Source organism: Sprattus sprattus (assembly GCF_963457725.1).
Source record: "Sprattus sprattus genome assembly, chromosome: 20".
Classification (NCBI taxonomy): Eukaryota; Metazoa; Chordata; class Actinopteri; order Clupeiformes; family Clupeidae; genus Sprattus; species Sprattus sprattus.
The window spans coordinates 7,554,453-7,572,227 of record NC_137918.1 but is presented as its reverse complement, the minus strand read 5'-3'; the positions used below and the strand labels follow the sequence as shown (position 1 = coordinate 7,572,227).

Here is a 17,775-nt window from a genome sequence, read left to right as displayed (position 1 = left end):
TCTGCGGCTAACACACTGTAGCTAACACACCGTGGGTAACACACTGCTGCTGCCTCAGCTGGACTTCAAACAAACGGCATCTCTGTGAACTCTGGGCCAAAGCTCACAGCAAACCTCCGCTGGAGAGTAGCATCTACCTGTGAACCGAGCTCAAAGCCTGGTTCCTCTGAGAGAGAGAGAGAAAAAAAAGTCAATTTGAGAGAAATAGAGAGTGGCAGAGAAAGATGGAGAGAGACAGAGCCAGAGAAGGGGGGTGGGGGGCGTGGGGAACAAGAAAAAAGAAAAGTGGAGGAAAAAGCTGAATGAGGGAGGGATAGGGAATTAGAGTGAAACGTGGGCAGGAACAAACAGATAGAGAAAGGTAGAGAGAGAGGGAGGGAGAAAGAGGGAGGGAGAGAGGGAGGGCGAGCTAGGGAGAGAGAGAAAGAGAGAGAGAGGGAGAGCTGGAGAGAGAGAGGGAGAGAGAGTGGGAGAGAGGGAGAGACAGAGGGGGTGAGAGACAGAGCCAGAGAAGGAGAGTGGGGGGCGTTGGGGACAAGAAAAAAGAAAAGTGGAGGAAAAAACTGAATGAGTGAGGGAATTAGAGTGAAAAGTGGGCAGGAAGAGAGAGGGAGAGAGAGAGGGAGAGAGAGAGAAAGAGAAAGGGAGAGAGAGAGAGAGCGAGAAAGAGACAGAGGGAGAGAGAGAGAGAAAGAGACAGAGGGAGAGAGAGAGAGACAAAAATGAGAGCGAGAGGGAGAGAGAGAGAGAGGGAGAGGGAAAGAGGGAGAGTGACAGAGTAAAGAGAAAGATGAACAGTAAAATCTGTTTTCTGAGGGAATGTCTCATCTGGCATCCACTCCATCACTACCAATCATCTTGCTAAACATCGTATTGCATCCAAACATCCAGCAATTTTCCATTGTCCATTTGAATTACGGTTAATATAAAACATTGTGTCCAATTCAAAAACAAAAGAAGTTGTGTTTATGTGTGTGTATGTAGGTGTGCCTGTAGTTGTGTGTGTATTCGCGTGCATGTGAATGTATGTGTGTGAATAAATGGATGTGTGAGTGTGTGTGTGTGAGTGTCATTGGATTTAAAGATGACTAAACCAGAAACAAACAAATGCTTTTCTTTAGCATCTTAATTTTTTTCCCCTTTTCTGTCAACTTCATTAAGTTTTCCTGCTCACATCAACACAAATGCTAGTATCCTGACATGATATGTTATGTGTGCATTATCATCCTGACATGATATGTTATGTGTGCATTATCATCCTGACATGATATGCTATGTGTGCATTAGCATCCTGACATGATATGCTATGTGTGCGTTAGCATCCTGACATGATATGTTATGTGTGCATTATCATCCTGACATGATATGCTATGTGTGCGTTAGCAACCTGACATGATATGTTATGTGTGCATTAGCATCCTGACATGATATGCTATGTGTGCGTTAGCATCCTGACATGATATGCTATGTGTGCATTATCATCCTAACATGATATGCTATGTGTGCGTTAGCATCCTGACATGATATGCTATGTGTGCGTTAGCACCCTGTCATGATATGCGTGGGTTATTGACAGCAGCGTAAGATTAAGCTCATACATTAAACACTCATCTCATCTGACACTGATGGGAACCGATAGTTCCATGTAATGCTTTTCTGAGTTCCATGTTAACGCTTCTGAAATTCTGTGCCCTGAGGGGAACAATACTCAAAGGCAGACACACACACACACACACACACACACACACACACACACACATCATGCCTGCTGCAACACGACCAAGCCCTGCCTTCTTCCTGACCTCCCATGACGCACTCACTCCGCTGTGAGTGTGCGCTACTGTCTGAAGTCTCGCTAGAACCATAATAACAGGGTTCTGTTTCCTTTCATGTGTGCATCTATCTAGACGAGTCCTGAAGCCAGGGTTCCCATACAATTGACCTGTTGGGGGGGGGGGGGGGGGGGGGGCTTTATTGGTGTGGTAGGGGTGGGGGTGGGGTAGATGGACAGTGATATCCCCCTGGTTAAGCTTCTGAACACGCCCTGCCATTTCTCATTGTCATTGGGCTTAAGTTGTCCTTTGGTCGTGTAATTACACCCTGCAGCTAGTCAGCTATTGTAATCTAACCGGTCTTTACCAAAGGTGAAAGGTTTCCTGCCGTTTCTCTAACCATGTTTGTCCAATGACTGACATTCCCACCCACCAACACCACAACATGACTACACTGACCTCATGCTGACATGAGTCAAATCACTCCCAGAAATTGATCCATTGTTTATCTTTACATGTACAGAAATTGATCCATTGTTTATCTTTACATGTACATAGTCAAAAGAAGCAGAGTTCACACTGTGGAACTGTGTGTGTGTGTGTGTGTGTGTGTGTGTGTGTGTGTGTGTGTGTGTGTGTGTGTGTGTGAGAGTGTGTGTGTGTGTGTGTGTGTGTGTGTGTGTGTGTGTGTGTGTGTGTGTGTGTGTGTGTGTGTGTGTGTGTGTGTGTGTGTGTGTGTGTGTGTGTGTGTGTGTGTGTGTGTGTGTACGTGTACGTGTACGTGTACGTGTACGTGTACGTGTATGTGAGTGTGTGTGACTGTCTGTGAAATGTGGAAGAATCGAAGCAACACATTGGTGGCCGTCCACGAGGGTTTAATCCTTTGGGCTTTGGCAGGAGAAACCCTCTATTAAAGGACTGTGAGAGCGCACACACACACACACACACACACACACACACACACTGTGTGAGAGCGGGGCCCAAGGACATGAGTAAGGTGGACGCTGTCATTCTTTATGAGTAATTCTCACGGTGGGTGTGCCTCTGCCTCCCCCTCTGTTTAAGCATGGGGTCTTTGGTCCTATCTTTAGATCTTTAGCCCCCCCCCCACTCATAAAGAAACTACCTGAACGGTGACTGTTCCCCTACGTGAATGAGGATGGAGGTCAAAGGTTAAAGGTGGGCTCTGAGTCATGACTCAGATGTGGAGTTGCTTCTTTTGTGAGAAACAAGCATGAATGAACACCCTTGATGATGGATTGTCTGTCAATAAGGTGAGGCACTGAAAACGTACACACACAAAAGAAATGAGTAAATGAATTGAAATAAATACTATGAAACTTTAGCCGGCTGCCCTTGACTTTGGCTGCTCTAATGTGACATAATATGGGCTGTGATGATCTATGACTCACGCGTGGCCTTTGCTGCTTCCAGTAAAGAGCCCCCTTTCATCCTTCCTCTCCTCGGAGCTGGATGCTCACCGGAAGGGAGGAACCTGGCAGATGACTCACCCCAATCCCAGTGCACCATCCTGGGGACTCCTGTACAGACGACAGGGGTGGCCAGGCCTGATAAGGTGAGTCTGAGCGAGCTACGCTCACGGCGACATCTCGCCGCTCTGGAGTTGGGTTACGACCGGAGACAAACAATGGACACATGGCGGTGACGGTGACAGTGACGGTGAGACATCAAGAAAACAAAAACAGCACGAGACAAAACAAAAAGAGTTTGGGAGAATAGATAAGGGGCATGGCCGGTTCATCCAGTCACTGAGAGGTTGTGTGTGTGTGTGTGTGTTGTGTGTGTGTGTGTGTGTGTGTGTGTGTGTGTGTGTGTGTGTGTGTGAGTGTGGGGGGGGGGGGGGTGCCTGTGCCACACACAGCCCTCTCAGGTTGCAGCCGAAGTCATAGATAGTTTCAGGCAAGAGTTATAGAAAAGAAAGCTTGTGGGGTATTTCACATGAGAATGGTGCCTGATGGTGCATTGTTACTTCACACGCTATGCTCTGGTCAATTGTACCTGTTTCACACGCTATGCTCTGGGTCAATTGTGTCAGTTGTAGGTGTGTTTGTAAGCATGTGTTGCCAGTGTGTAAACATACTTACATTGTTACTATTGGTAATGGCAAAATATATTTATGAGACCCTGTTCAATGTCAAAACATTTACTATTATCAAAGTCAAAGTCAAAGTAGCTTTAATGTCAATTACTTCAAATGTCAAGACATACAAAGTAATCGAAAGAACGTTTCCCACTCTCCTACGGTGAAGCATATAAAGTGCACAGGCACAACAGATGAGACAGGACATGACCTAATACTAAGTAGAACATACAGACAAGACATTACATAATACAAGTAGAACATACAGATAAACATATAGATATAGCAGCATAAGTTTCCTTATAAAGTGAGGTTATGGTAGTGCAAAAAAAAGGCAATTTAGTAATGGCAGCAAAAAACATCCTGTTACATTAGCAGTGCAAGTTGAACAGTAAGTGGTGGTAAACATAAGTGATAAAAGTGCAGAGGCAGTTTGTTGTAGAGTCCTGAGTGATTTTAGGGGGGTATTTTCAGCCTCTTGTCAGACTGTCAAATAAATATGACTGGGAGGAGTAAGGGGAGAGAGTTTAGCTTCCTGACGACTTGGTGTATGAAGCTATTACTGAGTCTGGTGGCGCGTGGTAGTAGGCTAAACAGGCTGTGTGCAGGTTGGCTGGTGTCACTCGCAATTGAGGTGGCTTTTTGAGCCGGGTGGTGTATGTGTCCTGCAGGGAAGGGAGTGGGGCACCAATGATCTTACCAGCTGTGTTCACTATGCGTTGCAGTGCTTTTCTGCTGTGTTCAGTGCAGCTGCTGCCCCACACAGTGATGCAGCTGGACAGGATGCTGCCAATGGTGCCCCGGTAGAAATGATAATAATAATAATAATAACAGAGGAGTGTATTATGCAACACAACACACACATAAACACAAACCCACGCACTTCCCCCCCCCACCCCCTCTCTCATACACACACACACACCCACACACTGGGTGTGTGACCAGAGTGTGTGGACCATCGGGAAAACCAGGCCCTCAGTGGAAAACTACTGCTCGTTTTCCTCCGCAAAAAGGCGTAAATGTGGAACGAATGCGCCATCTGCTGGACAAAAATATAAACGACGGGGAGGAGAGGATACGGACTTCCGCGAATTAATGATTAATGATTAAACCTCACAGAGGACAGTTCCTCAGACAGCGTCTCATTAAATTCAAGGTCAAAGACTCCAAACAAGGCTGATTCGTCTGAAATGTAAATGTCATTGTTATTTTGGGGGAGGAGAAAAGCCTTTTCCACCACCTCAAATCGGTATAAATTACCATAGACACAAAATTAGAGGTCTGAATACATTACCTCATGAATCACAGGCCTTCATGACTTAAATGGCCGGAATGAACGTCAAAGACAGAGACATTTCTGAGGGGTTTCCACATCGGATAATTATAGCCTTTTCTCCTTAAAGCAAATCGGATGCTATTGATTACAAGCTTTACTGGCACGCACACACAGACACACACACACACACACACACACACACACACACACACACACACACACACACACACACACACACACACACACACACACACACACACAAAGGGATCATGAAATCCAGGCCCCCTGGGCAAGAAAGCCTCGTCAGTGACCCCCAGCCCCTGGGGTGTGTGCTCACAGCGTCTCACAGTCCAACCAGCCTATGCTTACATGACATATTTAATACCTACAGAATATACACTTCATCCACACATTGCAATACATTATATTAATGTATTTGAATTGCCAACAAATAGCACATTAATTGACATACTAAAGACACCAGTATAGCCCATCATAGATGTACAAGACTCATACCACAGGCAGTAGCATAAGCCTTATTACTATCGACCCACGTTGTTAACTTAATGACTATGCTATGCCGACAGAAAACACAAAAATGTGAGCTCATGCTCAATTAATGGAAGTCGTCAATGTTGTGTCAAGCAAACTAACATCATATAAAATGACTAGACTACAGGACAATAAGACAAAACAAAGCAGAAATAAAAACAACATGTGACCCCGCCTGACCTTTCACAACCAATCAAACAAGGCAAGTTTATGCATCACAGCATTATTTACATCACATTAATTTAATTTAATTTTTTTTACCAAACATTCAACTTCAATTCAGTTCAATTGTCAGGCATGAAAAAATATTACAGAGACTCTGCACGATTAAAAGAAGTTTAATCTGATATATCATTTAAAAAAAATGCTGTTTCCTTAGGTGGATATTCAGATATGACTACAGTACTACCTATACAACTCTACGGTATGTGTGTGTGGGTTATGGGAGGTCTTGTGTCTGTTCTCAAAAAAAAGACCTGCATGTACACCCCCCCCCCCACAAACACACACCCATACACACACACACACACCCATACACACACACACACACACACACACACACACACACACACACACACATACACATACACACACACACACACACACACACACACACACACACACACATCCATACACACACACACACACACACACCCATACACACACACACACCCATACACACACACACACACACACACACACACACACACACACATCCACACACACACACACACACACACACACCCATACACACACACACACCCATACACACACACACACACACACACACACACACACACACACACACACATCCATACACACACACACACACACACCCATACACACACACACACCCATACACACACACACACACACACACACACACACCCATACACACAGACACACACACCCATACACACACACACCCATACACACACACACACACACACACACACACACACACACACACAGTTGAACACAACCCATCTCTCAGCCAGATGTCAGGCACCCAAACCACCTGTGTCCCTCCACGTGTCCCTCCCTACCCCAGTCTCCGTAGCCCTTTGGAGACTCTCGACTCGGGAATGAACGACAGACTTGACGCAGGGCCGTCCTTCTTTAACGGTTTCTCATTACAGAAGGTGAAATGTTGTAGACGGCACGCCTTAACGAGCTCAGAACACAGGGTAAGAATGACGCCTTAACGAGCTCAGAACACAGGGGGGTAATTGGAGGGAGAGTCCCTACAGGAGGTGCACTGAGCCTCCAGATACGCCCTCTCTATTCTAACCATCCAGGTCAAAAGGTCAAAAGGTCAAGGCTGCCTCTGAGGAACCTTGGAGAGGAGATTTATGGACTCTTTTGCCTGTCATGGTTTGTTGAGACATGTAACTGCTTTTTTACGTGCAGATATCAGAGATAGGTGCAGATAAAACAAAAGATTCTTGCGCAGTCAGACTGGATTTCTCTTCACTCTAGGAGACCTTATCCGGTGCTGGGTCTTACATTATAAATAGGCTCCTAAAATATAACACGCATGTAACCCACTCAAAACTGTGAGAAACAAGAAGACATCTGTGAGCTGAGAACTTTCTAGAAAATTCAGGAGGCTGAAGCACAACACCTCTGTCTCAAGCTGTCTTGTTCAAGCTGAGAGGACGGAGATAAAGAGACAGCGAAGAGGATCACACAGCATCACACTGACTGCTGAAGCAAGGGAGCTGGGATCACATGTGTATGTGGAGAATACATAAGAGTGTGTCTCACTTAGTTCTTCTTAGAAATTTTGAATGAAATTTTGAATGAACGTCATAACAATATTTAACTGTCAAGCAATTATTAACAATGGTTATATATCATATATATATATATAGGCAAGGGGGCCTTAAAAGAAATCACTGCAACAAGAATTGCTGCCGCGTTGGAGTTTGCCTTAATCTATGTCCAAGGCGTTGACCTTCCGGATGATAAGGTGAATGTATTAATGATGCGTGAAATAGCATTTTGCAATAATTCAGATGTTATCGACCCCTCCCTCTCAATGGTCTTATAATTACACAGACCACATTTATGACATCAGATTGCAACAGCATACGTTTGTGGGTTGTAGGAGCGGTCCATGTTAATTTGTCATTTACATCTGTTTGGTTTTCATTCATTAACTGCAATTTTTCACTGTAGGTCACATATTCATGGCACCCTCCCCTTTAAGGGTAACTGCGCCTTTAAGCGTTCTGAAGGGAGGCGAGCCGATGTAGGGCGACTGTGTGCGTTGCACTCGCCTTGCCGTACTCATCATGGCTCCGAACCAGCCGCCGTTCTCCTTGGCAAGGAGCAGACGAGCCAGCGGTCCCTCGATTCCCAGACCGGAGACGAACGGCAAGCCAAAACAGAGGCACCGGTAGAGAGGGGCGCACCGGGGGGAAAGCCTCCTCTTGGCACCCTGGTCTCCTCCTCGATGTCTTCGTCAAGAGCCACGAACAGCCATTTGACAAAGAGGGGTGCGAACCCGGGTGGCGGCGGCGTAGGCAGCGGCGGCAGAAACATGAACCGGGATTATTCTATTAATCTGTCAGTGCAGCAAGTGCTGAGCCTGTGGGTGCAAGGCACGGTACCGAGGCTCCAACACTTTACAGGTATGTCAAAATCGCGTTATTTGACAGCGGACAGCGCTCACACAGACCGTTAGCCGACGGGCTCTCCCGCTCCACGCCGGGGTGACGCGCATTGAGTGCTTCTCGGTACCTGCTACTGTACAGTGGTTTAGAATGGGCGACATGGACAGCTGTGCGCGTCCATTTTTAAAGGGAGACAAGTAGCCTGGTGCCACATAGCCTAACCGACACTGTGCGCCGCCGTGCGTGATGTCTCATTCTCTGTGTATAGAGAGCCTCCTCTCTGCCCATTGTAACGGACTCGCCCATCAAGACCTCTGGATCTCCGTGGGACAGCATCGCATTTTCCATCCGAAACTTGGCTGTTCGGCAGCCTCCACGTCATCCCCATTGTGAACGGCAGCGTGTGTGTCATTACGTGTCTGTCTGTCTCACACTGGGTTTGCCACCGCCTCTGCTGGGCAGCCACACACTTTTACCGGTCGAGTGATCAGTAATCGATGCTGTTAGGGCCCGTTAGTGATCAGTAGTCAATGCTGTTAGGGCCCGTTTGCCAGCCGCTTGCGTTGAGAGCTCTGGTCGTCCTCGAGGCACCAGGTTAGACGCCATTCTTACTCCCCCGGTGTGTTGGTGGTGCGAGTCTCTACTGTAGTGTGAAACCTGTGTCTTCTGGAAAGCCACTGCAGTCAGTCTGTTCACTTAATAGATTGTTCACAGATAGATACAGGTGTACTGTTTCAGTGGAACACCAATTAACCATCTGAATAGACATATTTTTTTCTATGTGTTTTTCTATCATACCCTGGTTTAAGTCACACGTTTACAGTACAGATCGCATGGGTGTGAATGGGAGACAGAGAGAAACAGGCCATATTTGTGCATCATCAAGATAAAATAAAACACGTATTCTTCCAACTACAGCAATGGGAGGTCCTTTTCTGTTCATATATGGTCATGTCTGGCACGGTGCTAACTTCGATTATGGCTGTAATCAGCCAGAGATCTGGTAAAGGGGAAACACGTGATGACAAAACAAAATGTTAATGTTGCTGACTGTGCAAGGATGCGACTGGCATGCTAAAGTTAGCGGCAGCAGACCGCTATACAGGGCTTCAGAGGAAAGAGGAAGTGGGCACTGGTTGGTTGAGTCTTCCCGTCTTCACACCTGTCTTTGCACTGTCAGAGGGCTCTTGATTATGGCTGTGGTCTGGTGAACACACATGCACGCACACACAGACACACATACACACACACACACACACACATAGACTCACACACACATAGACACTCACACACATAGACACTCACACACACATAGACTCACACAGACACACAGACACACAGACACACAGACACACAGACACACAGACACACACACACACACACACACAACTACAAGCACACACACACAAACACACAAACAGACAGTCACACACACACAGACAGTCACACACACACTTAGACTCACACACACACACAGACACACATACACACACACAACCACACACACACACACACAAACCTCTGGTTATAATCATGGACTCTTGATGTCAGTACAGACAGGCTGAACAGAGCTTTGTAATAAATGTCACTCCCTCGCTCTGCTGCTTTGCCGAGTCACAGACAAATGCAACAAACTAATTTCCTGTTAGCCCAGATGTTTGCTGTTTGTTCTCAGAGGGCTTGCAACTGCACACTGTGGCCAGAAAAGGTCTCTTTGTTAAACTTGTGAATCCTTCCTGTGCAAAGCGTGTGCTGTGGAATTCTGTAGGTCATAGTTGTGGTCATGTTTCATGAGACAGTATTTCTCGGAGGCGCTGAGAGTCCATTTCCCAACACATTGTATGCATGACGTACATTACAGTTAGTGTTCTTCAGACATCAGTCTTAGAAAAGCTCAGTGAAATTATTGTCACACACACACACACACACACACACACACACACACACAGAGCCCACACTGTGATTCCTCTGGCAGCAGGTCCTCAGGATCACGTTCACAGGGCTCTACTGCTTCCTGCCAGTGCAGTGCCTTGCAAAAGCCAGCCTTTGCACTAGTGTACCCAGGAAAAAACAACTAAAGTGTAGCTTCCTCAAAAATGACAGAAGCGAGAGAGAGAGAGAGGAGAGAGAGTGAGAGTGTGAGTGTGAGTATAGACTTTCCGTCATCCTGCAAGCTTTGGTAACTTTGGTAACTGCGGTGTCACGATATGGGATTATGGAGCATTAATGCCGTGACTGACAACAGGAGGTCATTAGAGGTCATCATCCCTGATGACAAAAGCACCAGCAGCCTGACATCTCATCACTCAAAAAAGCACACACACTCCCTCCCCCCCCCCCCCCCACACACACACCCCGCCCTGATCTCTCCGCCTGGCTCCATCTCTGCCTGGCATTGCTGTCATGCCATGAGGGGTAGTGTGGTCAGACGATGTCATTGCTTTGTTTGTTTGAGTGCGTGCATGCGTGTGTTTGCGTGTGTGTGTGAGAGAGAGACACAGAACGAGACAGGCAGCGCTATTGGCAGTGTTGCATATGTAAAAGAGACAAATAGTAAAACGAGTTTCGAGTTTCAGAGGCAGGGTTGAACAGCACAAGGAACCAGAGTGTGACGGATAGGTAGAGGAATGATCTCATGTTTTCAGAGACAGCAAAATTGTGTGTTTAGAAGCGATGTTGTGAGCGCGGTATGAGAGGGAGAGGTGTTTTGAGACCCTACTGCACAGTGCAAGACAGACAGCATGTTTGGAGGCAGCATTGCATGATGCGAGGTAGACAGGTAGAGAGACAGACAGAGGTATGGTTGGTGTTAGTAGACTGGTCACAATATTTAGAGGTAGTGCTGATTGATATGAGACAGACGGGTAGAGAGACAGACAGCATGTGTTGAGCCAAATAAAGAGACGGTGTAAGACAGACAGGCAGAGAGACCGTCACTAAGTTTAGAGGAAGTATTGCCTCGTGTGAGACAGACAGCAGTATTGGCTAGTGTGAGACACACAGGTAGAGTTACGGAGAGCGAGACAGACAGCAGAATTGGCTAGTGTGAGACACAAAGGTAGAGTTACGGAGAGCGAGACAGACAGCAGTATTGGCTAGTGTGAGACACAAAGGTAGAGTTACGGAGAGTGAGACAGACAGCAGTATTGGCTAGTGTGATACACACAGGTAGAGTTACGGAGAGCGAGACAGACAGCAGTATTGGCTAGTGTGAGACACACAGGTAGAGTTACGGAGAGGGAGACCGACGGGCAGCAGTATTGTGTGGGGTGAGAGGTCCTGTGTCTCCTCTGTTCCATCGCTCTCTGGCCTGTCTGCTCTGGGACGGGTGGGTCGATGGCCTCCGTAGTCTCCGCACACACACACACAAACACACACACACACACACACACACACACACATGCTAAATGGACATGCTGAGAAACTATCATGCAGACCAGACATCTCCTCGGGCTGATGGTTCTACGCTGCATTAGTTTTCTGGCTCTCTCTTCTGATCAAGACAAAGTGCTGGCCGAATATAGATCCATTTTCTTACCTACTTTCCTCACTCCTGACAGACATCTCTGAAGCATCCAATCCACTCTCTGGGAGTGCGGATGAGTCTGCTCGCTGGTGATCTTCTAGAACGATCCGAGGGGCCATCCTCTGCCCAGTTTGGTGCTGGCACTGCCAGCCTGTCCTTTCACTGCCCCTGTGTGATGAAGCCCAGGCTCTTAGTCCATGCCAGGGCCTTTGGCACTTTGGCATTGTGGCAGACAGAGGGAGAGGGAGAGAGGGAAGAGGAGAGAGGGAGAGGGAGAGGGAGAGGGAGAGGGAGAGGGAGAGAGTAGGGGAGAGGGAGAGAGAAGGGGAGAGGGAAGAGGGAAGAGGAGAGAGGGAAGAGGAAGAGGAGAGAGGGAGAGGGAAGGGGAGAGAGGGAGAGGGAAGGGGAGAGGGCAGTGGGGTGAGAGGGATAGAGAGAGGGAGATGGGAAGGGAGAGGGGGGAAAGACAGAAGGACAGTGAGAGCAGAGAGGGAGGGAGACAGGGAGACAGGGAGAGAGTGAAGGAGAAGGGGAGAGAGAAGGAGAAGGAGAGAAAGGGAGACGGAGAGTGAGAGAAGGACAGAAAGAGCAAGAGACGAAAGGAGAGGTGTGGAGAGAGGGAGGTGGAGAAAGATGGAGAGAGACAGGTAGATATGACAGATAAAGAGAGAGGAAGGGAGGAGAGAGAGAGGAAGAAATGACGAGAGAGGAAGAGAGAGAGAGAGACAGGGAGAAATGAAGAGAGAGTAAGAGAGAGAAGAGTTAGAGAGGAGAGAAGGAGGTGAAGGAAGAAGAACAGAGGGAGAAGAGAGGAGAAAAGGAGGTGAAGGGAGAGGAACAGAGGGGTAGGAGAGGAGAGAAGGAGGTGAGGGGAGAGGAACAGAGGAGAGGAGAGGAGAGAAGGAGGTGATGAAGGAGGAACAGAGGGAGAGGAGAGGAGAGGAGAGGAACAGTGGGAGAGGAGAGGAGAGAAGGAGGTGAAGAAGGAGGAACAGAGGGGTAGGAGAGGAGAGAAGGAGGTGAAGGGAGAGGAACAGAGGGAGAGGAGAGGAGAGAAGGGGGTGAAGAAGGAGGAACAGAGGGGTAGGAGAGGAGAGAAGGTGATGAAGGGAGAGGAACAGGAGGAGAGGAGAGAAGGAGGTGAAGGGAGAGGAACAGAGGGAGAGGAGAGGAGAGAAGGAGGTGAAGGGAGAGGAGAGGAGAGAAGGAGGTGATGAAGGAGGAACAGAGGGAGAGGAGAGGAGAGAAGGTGATGAAGGGATAGGAACAGTGGGAGAGGAGAGGAGAGAAGGAGGTGAAGGGAGAGGAGAGGAGAGAAGGAGGTGAAGGGAGAGGAGAGGAGAGAAGGAGGTGAAGAAGGAGGGAGAGGAGAGAAGGAGGTGATGAAGGAGGAACAGAGGGAGAGGAGAGAAGGAGGTAAAGGGAGAGGAACAGAGGGAGAGGAGAGAAGGAGGTGAAGGGAGAGGAACAGAGGGAGAGGAGAGGAGAGAAGGAGGTGAAGGGAGAGGAACAGAGGGAGAAGAGAGGAGAGAAGGAGGTGAAGGGAGAGGATATGAATAGGGCTCCTTGCTTGGTCATGCTCCCACCTCCTCCAGAACGGCGCTCTCACAACAACACCCTCCTCTGTGTCCCAAGCATCGCACAATACATGCTGCAGGCCAGGCTTTGTGTCTGAGGTGTGTGTGTGTGTGTGTGTGTGTGTGTGTGTGTGTGTGTGTGTACGTATGTGTGTCTGTGTGTGTTTGTGTTTTTGTGTTTGTGTATCTGTCTGAGTGTTTGTCTGTGTGCATATATTGATGTGTCCTTTGAGCTCTTTGTGTGAGTAGTACAGTAATCTCTGTTTGTAATGATTTGTTGATTTGTGTGTGTGCTCACATCCTCCCTGAAATGGACTCGTCCAAAGAGCTTCATACCACTCTGGGTGTTGTCAGACTGCATTCTAATACGGGTATTAAAATAGTTTTGGCCAAAAAAAACTATCACGAAAAACCATAAATCATGTATTTACTTTGTGTGATTTTGCTGTCATCTGAAAACATTTATTCTCAAGCACTTCAGTTGTGTCTTGTTTTGTCAAGATTATTAATGAAGAAATCCATGAAGCAATTTCATCAAGAAGCCATCTAGAAGCCAATGCAATGAAAGGCAGAATATTAAATCATGATTTAGGCGGTTCGATAAAAAGTGAGAGATATTTTCAGCCTAACAAAACAAAAATATAATTTGTTTTCCAGGAAGGCCTGCCCTTCTAGTCTGGTGCACTAGGTCAGAATGATCAGACATCTCAAAAGTGCACGTTGTAGGTGGCGTGTTGTGTGTGACCACAACATGCGGATTTAGCTTTGTACTAGGTTTCAGCAGTGGAACCACACACACACACACACACATTCACACACACACACACACACACACACATTCACACACACACACACACACACACACACACACATTCACACACACATTCACACACACACACACACACACACACACACACACACTATAATACACCATATCGCATAAGAACGTTTTCCAGAATATTATGACAACACTGTTGGCTTGTCATCTGATAAATATTCAAATGCTGCCATTTTATGATGTCTGCAGAGTGACCAGTTATTGAGGCGTCTAACTTTGTGATGTACACACGAGCTGAAGAGATAAAAACCAAGCTCTGAGCTTCAAGGTCTCTCTACTTCAATTAAATCCAATTCAATTTGATTTGATTCATATAGAGCCAAAACAATAAAATTGTCTCAAGGTGCTTCACAGAGCCCAGGACCTGAACCCCTGTAAAGTAAGCACAATGGTGAGGGGGCAAGGAAAAACGCCCTGTTAATCAGGAAGAAAAGAGTTTTTTTTTTCTTGTTTCTGAGTAATTTGTTTAAGTGCACGAGTCTGGTCAGTGTACCATGGGGCGAGTCTTTTCTGTTTTGTTATTCTCTTTTTCAGTGGTGCAACAGTGTCAAGGGTTGAGTGAAGCACACTTGTGACGCCATCTGTTAGTAGGTTGACATGAGGTGGGGATGTGCTTGTGTCACCTTCAGTGCCCGGAGTAAGAGCTAAGGTGATGTGACTGTGCCACCTTTAGTGCCAGGAGTCAGAGCTGAGGAGATGTGCTTACGCCACCTTCAGTGCCAGGAGTCAGAGCTAAGGAGATGTGCCTATGCCACCTTCAGTGCCAGGAGTAAGAGCTAAGGTGGGGATGTGCTTACGCCACCTTCAGTGCCAGGAGTAAGAGCTGAGGTGATGTGATTGTGCCACCTTCAGTGCCAGGAGTAAGAGCTGAGGTGATGTGATTGTGCCACCTTCAGTGCCAGGAGTAAGAGCTGAGGAGATGTGCTTACGCCACCTTCAGTGCCAGGAGTAAGAGCTGAGGTGATGTGATTGTGCCACCTTCAGTGCCAGGAGTAAGAGCTGAGGAGATGTGATTGTGCCACCTTCAGTGCCAGGAGTAAGAGCTGAGGAGATGTGATTGTGCCACCTTCAGTGCCTGGACTACTAGCTGAGGCAAGTGCGGTTGGTTGTGTTGACATAAATTCTGTTGTAGTCTTGTCAGATAAACAACAGCTTTAGAAGTGGGTTCATTCTGATGTTGTGCAGAGTTCTAATTGCTCGTGAATGTTATTAGGTGATTATCTGAAAGGACAGTATTTCGAAGTAGAACCATAGGGTGGTCAATTTTTAAGCCAAAGGTTAATACAAGGTCAATGATGTGGTTGTGGTAACGAGTTGGTGGGTGCGTAAATACCTAATGCATTTGCAACATACACTGCAAAAATTGAAATCTTAGTAAGATGAAATATCTTAAATCAAGGCAATATGCTTGTTTTTTACGAGATATTTCTTCTTACATACTGTAGCATTTTTTATGTTAAAGCATTTCACTTGCTTCAAGCGTTTTAGTCATTAATTATCTTAATAAGGTATTATAACTTGTTAACTAGCTAGTTTTTATAACTAGTTTGATCACCACAAGTACAAAACTGCTTTATCAAAGTTAGACTCAAGACAAATGTACTTGTTTTTAGTCTGGACACACTAGTTTTAAGATATATTTGGGTTATTTTTTTTTAATCTTGGTAAGTCTAATTTTTTAATCCTTTGACTTATTTTAGGTAATATGTCCCCCATTTTATTCATTTTTGTAAAAGCTGAATTTTTGCAGTGCATTGTATGCAATATACATAGTTCAAGTATATACACACACACATACACACATAAAGCGCACACACACACACACACACACACACACACACACACACACACACACACACACACACACACACACACACACACACATGCATGGGTATAAGTGCTACCTGTCGTTCAGAACAGCAGGTTAGTGTTAGTTAGCCGTATGAGATCTGTCATCACAGCCACTGCAGCTGTCAAACAAGGCTGATGAATCAACTGATCACACAGCTGGGAAGGCTGGGAAACAAAGAGTATGCACCTGGAGTTACTGTAACTCGGGATAAAAGCACTCAGTTTTACACTTGAGTGTGCATGAGTGTGTGTCTGTGTGAGTGTGTCAATGGCTGTGTGAGAGTGTGTGATTGTGTGTGTGTGTGTGTGTACGTGTATACAGCCGCGGAAAAAATTAAGAGACCACTTCAAAATTATCAGTTTCTCTGGTTTTGGTTTGTAAAAAGACCATAAGGATTGAACCAAAGCGGACTGGAGGGTGTCCTAGTTCGTCTTCTCTGATGAGTCCAATTTTCAGCTTTGCCCAACACATGGTCGTCTGATGGTTAGACGGAGACCTGGAGAGGCCTACAAGCCACAGAGTCTTGCACCTACTGTGAAATTGGACTCATCAGAGAAGACGAACTAGGAGACCCTCCAGTCGGCTTTGGTTCAATCCTTATGGTCTTTTAGAAACCTCAGCCAGGCAAAGTACAACGTTGTCCCGGAAGAAAAACTTGCTTCCTTTTGCTCTGACAATGTTCCCCAACTCTGAGAAGTGTTTTTTCCAGCAGGGCAATGCTCCATGCCTCACAGCCAGGCCAGTAAAGGTGTGAATGGAGTATCACCAGATCAGGACCCTGTCATGGCCAGCCCAATTTCGAGACCTGAATCCCATAAAAAAAACTCTGAAATGTGATCAAGAGGAAGATGGATGGTCACAAGCCATGATAAGAAGCCGAGCTGCTTGAATTCTTGCGCCAGGAGTAGCATAAAGTCACCCAACGGCAATGTGAAAGACTGGTGGAGAGCATGCCAAGACACATGAAAGTTGTGATTTTAAATCAAGGTTATTCCACCAAATATTGATTTCTGAACTCTTCCTAAGTTAAAGCATTAGTATTGTGTAGTTTAAAAATGAATATGAGCTTGTTTTTTTTGCATTATTCGAGATCTGAAGACACTGCATCTTTTTTGCTATTTTGACCAATTGTCATTTTTCTGCAAATAAATGATCTAAATGACAATATTTTTATTTGAAATTTGGTAGGAATGTTGCCAGTAGGTTATAGAATAAAACAAAAATGTACATTTTACTTTAACACATACCAATAAATAGTAAAACCAGAGAAACTGATAATTTTGAAGTGGTCTCTTAATTTTTTCCGCGGCTGTATATGTGTGTGTGTGTGTGTGTGTGTGTGAGTGCTTGTCTCCCCTTTCTCCCTATCTGTGTATTCTTGTGTGTGTGTGTGTGTGTGTACACTTTCGTGCACGTTGGTGTGTGTGTGTGTCTGACGACACAATAGAACATTGTCTGATCTAACGCACATATCACGCAGATGTGGGTTTCGATTGTTGTCGGAATGTGTTGCTGAAGCTCTAGAGTCCAAAAGACTTCCGTCCTGCGGCGGACATTCGAGGATCATGAAATGTTCTTTTTTATTTTGTTGTGTTCTACTTTAATTAGTTTTTTTATTATTCTACTCCAAGTTATATAAACTCAACAGAGTTACCCAAGGTGT

General features: G+C 46.2%; 1 protein-coding gene across 1 annotated transcript in view; it reads left to right on the top strand.

Annotated features, from left to right (window-relative positions):
• Positions 1 to 8,159: 8,159 nt before the first annotated feature.
• tmem170b (transmembrane protein 170B) overlaps positions 8,160 to 17,775 on the top strand; it is a gene marked incomplete at both ends in the record, with an annotated part of 15,128 nt that continues 5,512 nt past the window's right edge. The window contains one exon of the mRNA XM_080858789.1: positions 8,160 to 8,337. Within this exon, the coding sequence (XP_080714915.1) occupies positions 8,160 to 8,337 (178 nt within the window). The remainder of the gene's footprint in view (positions 8,338 to 17,775) is intronic.